At 40.5% G+C, this 7,610-nt stretch overlaps 1 protein-coding gene across 1 annotated transcript; it reads left to right on the top strand.

Moving 5' to 3' along the window:
• The first annotated feature begins 3,083 nt into the window (after window positions 1-3,083).
• On the top strand, window positions 3,084-3,530 carry LOC141388637 (uncharacterized). Its single transcript, XM_073958694.1, has one exon. The coding sequence runs from the start codon at window positions 3,084-3,086 to the stop codon at window positions 3,528-3,530; it is 447 nt and encodes a 148-aa protein (XP_073814795.1).
• Window positions 3,531-7,610: the final 4,080 nt, after the last annotated feature.

A 7,610-nucleotide genomic window follows, 5' to 3' on the forward strand; every position in this document is an offset into this window, starting at 1 on the left:
AGCCTTTTAAAGTAAAATTTCCAAGCAGGAAAGAATGGAAAAATAGAACTCCACTGACGGGGTACGACATCAGTGTATACACGGACGGCTCTAAGATGAATTGTGGAGTCGGCTCTGGTGTCTACTCGGAAGAAGCAAACATATCTAAATCCACAAAGCTACCTGAAGATTGCAGTGTTTTTCAGGCGGAGATACTGGTTATAAAGGAAGCTTGTAATATACTTCTACAGCACCCCTCACCAAACTCAATAGGAATTTTTTTCGACAGTCAAGCGGCGCTCCTAGCATTGAAGTCAAACATTGTCTCATCAAAGCTGGTGAAGGAATGTAAAGAAGAACTTGCTAAGCTAGGGCTTCTGACCAGAGTAGTTACTTACTTGGATCCCAGGTCATAAGGGTCTTGTTTGAAACGAAAAAGCAGACGAACTAGCTAGAGCGGGATCTGCCTCTAACGAACTTCCAAGGGCGTCAGTCGCAACACCAATGGGAGTAGTTAAAGGGGATATCTTCAAATACTATCTTTCACAAGCAGATATCAGATGGGACAAGACTGAAACCTGCAAAATATCAAAATCTACATGGCCACACTACAACATCAAACGTACAAAGTTCCTGATTAGCCAAAATCGACGGAACCTGGCAAGACTAATTGCGGTGCTAACCGGTCATTGGGCCATTGGTAACCATGCAAAGCGCTTACATATTCCACACAATGACTACTGTCGCAGCTGCGGAAACGAAGAAGAGGAAGAAACGGTTGAACACCTCCTCTGTTCCTGCCCTGCACAATTGCAAAGAAGATTTAAAACTCTTGGACGACCGTTCCTACACGATCTTGCTGAGACAACCGAACTAGGTCTGGGGGACCTTCTGAGGTTTCTCAATTTATCAGGCTGGATATAATTTACCAACATATAACGGAATAGCAATCTCTACCCGAGTCGTGTGCTTTTTCAAAACGGTATATTTTAACATACTAATTGAGGCTATGAAGATTATAGCCACCACGTAAACCAACCAACCACCATGAGCTCAATTCCATGTGGAGATATAAAAATTGTAATTGGCGATTTCAATGCAAAAGTCGGAAACAACAACACCAACATCGAAGCGGTCATGGGACCTAATGGCAACACCAAAACGATAACGGAGACCGGCTCGTTGACTTCTGTGCTAGACATAGTCTATACATTGGAGGCACACGCTTTATTCTCTGTCGATACGAGTGAGGTGATCTTACTACACCAACCGAACAGCTAAATCGATGGCGCGAATTCTTTGTGGAAAATCAAGCGACACTCCCCCAAAACGAACTACTGTTCGCTCAACACTTTCGCGACGAAACCCAAGACGCGACATTTAAACGCAACCACCAACGTGCGAGGAAATCAAATCGGCTCTTGAATCTCTTAGAAATGGCAAATCCAGCGGCCCAGACGATATACTGGCTGAACTTCTTAAATATGGTGCACCAACATTAGCAGAAACCCTAACACCTATAATACGCAATGCATGGGTCTCAGAACAAATACCAAATTCATGGAAAAAGGTGTAATAATAATGATCCCCAAAAAAGGCGACTTGAAGGAGTGCAAGAATTGGAGAGGCATTACTTTATTAAATGCGGTTACAAAACTGATGGCCACATTGATACTTAACAGAATGCGTCCAGCGAAGCAGATAATGCTACGAGGCCACGATAGACGATAAGCAGCGAAATAAGCAGATAACAGATGAATTTCATTTCTGAATATAAACAACCATATCAAGTGCCAACTACTTAATTGCTCAACAACAAAATATACCGCAACAAGGACAGCAGCAGATGAATTTAATTTCTGAATATAAACAACCATATCAAGTGCCAACTACTCAATTGCTCCACAACAAAATATACCGCAACAAGGACAGCAGCACCAATAACAAGCTTTAAAGGTTGTATGGTTTTCGAAGTCCTCACCAGAACCGTCAACGTATATTGTCTTGTGGAGGATACACAAATTCCCATCACGCCTTTAGAAAGATACAAAAATCTTATTTTTTAGTTGTTTTGTTTTACTTTTATTAATTAATAAAAATGTTTCAAAACATAAAATCACTTTTTTGTTTTGCGAAACCAGTTCATCCAGTCCTTGCAAAAACTATTCTTTGAACCACGTAAGTAAATCCGTGATGAAAACAAGAGAACAGCCGCAAACCGTACGGAAATTATCTTTATTGATTTTACACAAACCGCACCATTTAACCAATTTCATGTGGGAATCTACACGGATTAATGGTTCGCGACGAAAGACAGTTATAACCTTCTTGTAGCAAAACAGCTTGACGTTTTCCAGAGAGTTTGTAGACTTGCGATACAAATCGACCATCAGCAATGAGCGAGTCCTTCATGCATACCTCGACTAATGTTTACAGCTCCACCGACATCGCAGAGGGTAATCTGCATAATTACCAGTCATTTATTGATATATTTTTTTTCCTTTCGCTTTTTGAGAACCAGGAAGAAGGGAAATTCAAAAATATTGTTACAATTTTTAAGTTTAAATTGACATTTTTGTATAAATAAATTTGCATGTATACACATACATAAGCATTGCGTGTTAAATTCAATGTGACAATTAACGTACATCAAAAAACATATTTTGAAAAAAAATTTAACCAGCTGTTAGCACGGGGTTACCTTTTATCATTCTACCATGTGACATGGTATCCCGTGAGGCACTATGGGATATTCTGTCTCTAAATGGAATCCCCCACAAAATTATCCAACTGATCCGCGAGTTATACAGTAACGCAACCAGCTACGTACGGTTCAATGGCGAAGAAAGCACACCATTTGCAACAACGGTGTTGTAAAACAAGGATGTATACTCTCACCGATGCTATTCCTCATAATGCTTGGCTACGTTATGTACCCAACAAACAACGAAGCACCATGTGGCATCCAATGGAACCTCAACAACCTCCTAAATGACATTAATTATGCAGATGACATCTGTCTCATGGCACATCGCTTTGTGGATATTAAAGCAATTTTAAACAGGCTTGTAGTGAATGCATCACACATAGGTCTAAAAATAAATATGCGAATTGGCAGTAATGTAACAACGCCTTTGACTGTAAACGACATTGTCATTGAAAACGTCGACACCTTTAGCTACCTTGGAAGCATAATATCAACGCGTGGTGGATCTGAAGAAGATGTATGTGCCCGCCTCAACAAAGCAAGAGTAGCCTTCCAGGTGCTATATAAAGTTTGGGAATCCAACAACATAAGCCGTAAAACCAAATTGCGAATTTTTGATAGCAGCGTAAAATCTGTGTTGCTGTACGGTTCTACCACGTGGGGAATAACACAATTAAACATGAAGAAGCTGCAAACATTCGTAAACAGATGTCTAAGACGTATACTCCGCATCTATTGGCCAAACACCATCAGCACAAAGGATCTGCTTGAACTTACAAATAACATACCTGTGGAAAAAGAAATAAAAAAGCGAAAATGGACTTGGACGGACATGTTCTCATGATGACATAGCCAAATCTGCATTACAATGGAATCCCCAAGGCCACCGCAGGCCGGGACGACCACGCAGGACTTGGATAAGGAATGTTAAGCATGAATATGAAGCCCTCAACAAGACATGGAACAAAGTTAAAACCATCGCTAATGATCGCAGAAGATGGAGAGGATTCGTAATCGACATATGTTCAACATGAACCTTTTGTTCGATATATTTGTTTACTTTTGCGTGTAGATATATGAAACAAAAATAAAGGACATATATATATATATATATATATATATATATATCTATATATATATATATATATATATATATATATATATATATATATATATATATATATATACAATTTCTTTCACAGGTGAAGTGCATGTGTGATGTGAAATGGATACTGGGTGAATTCCAGAACATGCCCGAAAATTTTCATTTATTTTAAGTGAATTTGTTTAATCGCCCTTATTACGGTTGGCGTAGTCGTAGACGTTCAAGCGACGTAGACGTTGTCGTAAGCTACATTTTTTATGTGATGAAAAATAATATGCAACGACAATTTTCGATTTTTATAGCATGTTATATCCTTAAAAAATCGAAAGAAATACATTCGTAAATCCCAGAACAGACTTCTCGTTTTAAATATAACATTTATTTTTTGATACGACAAATCGGTATGGCGTAATACGACAAATGGGTATTACGTATGGCGTTGAAATACGTGGAAGAGTCGTGGCCGTTTTTGTAAACGTCAGCATATAAAAATAGAAACAAATCAATTTAAAATTTTTTTTGGCAATGATAATTTCCTGAGTATTTCAGCCATGTAAAACTTCTTTACAAGTGGTGTCTTAGACACGCCGTTCGGACTAAGCTAATATGAATCGGGGTACACTCATTTATATGAGAGAAGTCTCTCTTGTCCTTTCTGGGATGTTTGTGCAACAATTATATATATATATTATATGATTTCAAACGAATTGTTTTACAATTAAAAAAATATATATTTTTTAATTTTGTATGAGAAAAAAATTGTCGTTGTCGTGAATGTTACGTGGTACCAAAAAATATCCTTACGACAACGACTACGCCAACGACCACAAAAACGTCTACGCCGAACACTTATTTTGATTGTAAAAACTGTAGAGGTAGTTTTTCTTCTGAATTATTAGTATAAAACTGATCTACTAATAATTCTATTCATTTTTGTTACTAAAAGAATTCTTTAAAAATTTAAATTTTTGCTTTTTTGTACAAATGCATACATAATACCAATTAGACGTTACGACACGTCAGTTTGCAATTTTGGTAAAAATTACTTCAAAACAGCAATTTGAAATGCTGGTTGAAAAAATGGAAGCCCACCCAAACGTAGCTCGTGGAGTCAGACTTTTTGGCGAAACTAAAGCCACTTTTGATGAGGGGTGGAAGGATGTTGCGGAGCAATTAAATAGTTGTGGTCCACCAACCCGTACACCAGATGAATGGCAGAGAGTGTGGACTCATTTTAAATCCAAACTAAAGAAAACATTTCTTAAAAGAAGAACATTACAGTTTGTTTTTGATTAAAAATAGTTTTTATTTTGACGCTTTTCCTCTTCTGTTAATTTGGAAACTAAATTTTACACAGCTTTTCCTCTACTAAATCCAGAACTTCGCTTAATACCTTTGACAATGTGGGTCATTGCAATGGGGTTTTTGAAAGCTTCCTTCTGCAAAAAATCTTAAAGCAGCACACACTTTAAGGAGTGGATGTATTGCTGTTGATCTGTGGCTTTTTCTAAAGTCAATTTTTAATGCCTCTATTATATAAATAACAGCATCTTTTGGAAGCCGAAAGTAGGCTTTAAACCTAAAAAATTAACAATTATTTTGATGAATGTTGGAAACCAAACATACTCACAATACTGATGGCAATTCTAAAGGATTCGATTTATCTCTTAAGTGTAGACTGATAGATGCTACGTTAACTATATTTTATTCACTATCATCAAAAAATAGTTCCACTGAGCTTATCATTTTAGAAAATTATCACAACTTGTTCTGATAGGCTGACTTCCGTATTGTCAATTGCTTTGTATTTTGTAAAGTTAGTTTAAATATTTCAGTTGCACATTCATGCATTGTACACAACAATGCAACTGTGAACATTGTATACATTGACGATGTGGAACAGCTGACAGATGTTTTTATTGAAAGCAAACATGAAGAACGTGGCCGCACAAATTTCGTTTGAACATTTTTAAATTTTTTTACATAATTGCTATTATTTATTGCTTATATATACTTACCTTCGCGGATCGCCCGCCAGGGATAACAATCAAGGCGCGATGCGGGGGCTTAAGTTCACAGTTCCCACACTCAACACTCTGGAAGTGTTGAGTTGGGGAACTGTGACCGACCAAAGGTTATCCAAGTAGCGGTCTCCTACTTATTAGAGGCCCCCTAACTCCGGGGTGTCAGGTGAACCCGTGCCAATCGGTGTATTAAGGTTTGCAGTTAGGGTACCAACTGTATTAGAACGGAGCCTCGTTGATACCTGGGCATCTCAACGCAGTAATGACTTAGTTGTCAAGTCCTTGCCATGGTACAGGAGGGCTATGCCATGGTGCAATGCAATGCCTAAGGTTATCTCTTCAAATTCAACATTTTGTACCAAATCTGGGGCAACCGGGTCGGGAGGGGACGGACAAAAGGTACCCTCTCTAGGAGCTGTCACTGACAGTTTGGTTGAGCAAAGCCGGAAACTCCTGGAGATACTGGAGCAGAATTTGGCCCTGCGTCTCAGTCAGGGTGGCTATTCTACTGGGGCCGAGGACGGCTCATCGGGTGGCGAAATGAACACCACAGTCATTCCAGCGACTTTAGTCAACGATGGGTCGGTCTCAGTGGAAGCAGCCACCTGTATGAACTCTGGACCAACCGATGCACCAGCAACCCAACCATTGGCCGCAGCCGATGTTGCTGGCTTACAAGGACTTGCTGCTGTTGAGGAAGGAACTACTGCCAAAATACCGGCCGAAAATGCTCCCACCACCTCAGACAGCTCTGCAAGTCAATGGACCAAAAAGAGGAGGGCGTACCACAGAGCAATGCACTTCCTCAGGAACTACATTGACAGGGAACCCTCATCTATGAAGAGGCTAGGTCAATGTCTACATCGACTCCCACAGCCCCCAAGGGCCAAACCGGGAGCGATGCTGCCATGATCCGAAAACCATTAAATGATTCGCCTCCTTCGACCTCAAAGCTTTCTTCGAAGAGATGTCCCGCCACACAGACAGGACAAACCTCAAAGGAGATGGCAGTCAAGTCGAAGGAGACGAATCAAAAGAGCTCCAAATCTGGGAAGTCCGACCGAACACCGGCCTCCGCACCTGGATTAGCACCTACCAAACCCTATTCATATCCACCAAAAAGTGCGATGAACAACCCAAAATCCACACCTACCCAGGTGGTTGCCCAAAGACTGCGAGCAGGAAAGATGCCGCAACCAGTTCAGCCTCACAAGCTAACTTGAGCCACAAGGACGAGCAAAACCGATGGTGCCGGACGGATTGCTAGCAGCGGTCATCGATAGATCTGACCCTGATTGCATAATCAGAGAGGATCGATGACTACTTATCGAAACTCGTCTGCATGACATCGTGTTCTCAGCCGAAGGGGAACCTCCAAAGCAAACCCAATTTGGCAGTGCCGCCCCATACAGAGGCGTTAGGGTCATCTGTTGTGAAAATAGGGAATCTCTGGATTTCCTCACTTCCTCGATAGAGGGCCTGGTCGAACTCAGGGAGTGTGCCAACTGGCAGTCGTTGGTGTCAAAGGGGTCCCTTTCAGAAGAGTGTTATTGTTGTAACAGTGTTTGTTATTATGTTTGTATGTTCGTTCTTCTGTTCAATCTGGCTCTGGGTCTATATCCAGTTCCAGGAAAGTGGCTGCTTCGATGGGATGTAACCACAGATCCACTGGAGTTAGATGAGTGTTGTCAGCGTGGGTGCCACCTCCACCTGTGGATCTCGCACGCATACTGACTAAACTCAGCAGACAAAACCCCAATCTTCGGACCAGCATATGGAATCTGGTCAGCCACAA

This window comes from Musca autumnalis, unplaced genomic scaffold (genome assembly GCF_047663935.1).
Source record: "Musca autumnalis isolate F117 unplaced genomic scaffold, ASM4766393v1 scaffold_1, whole genome shotgun sequence".
Lineage (NCBI taxonomy): Eukaryota > Metazoa > Arthropoda > Insecta > Diptera > Muscidae > Musca > Musca autumnalis.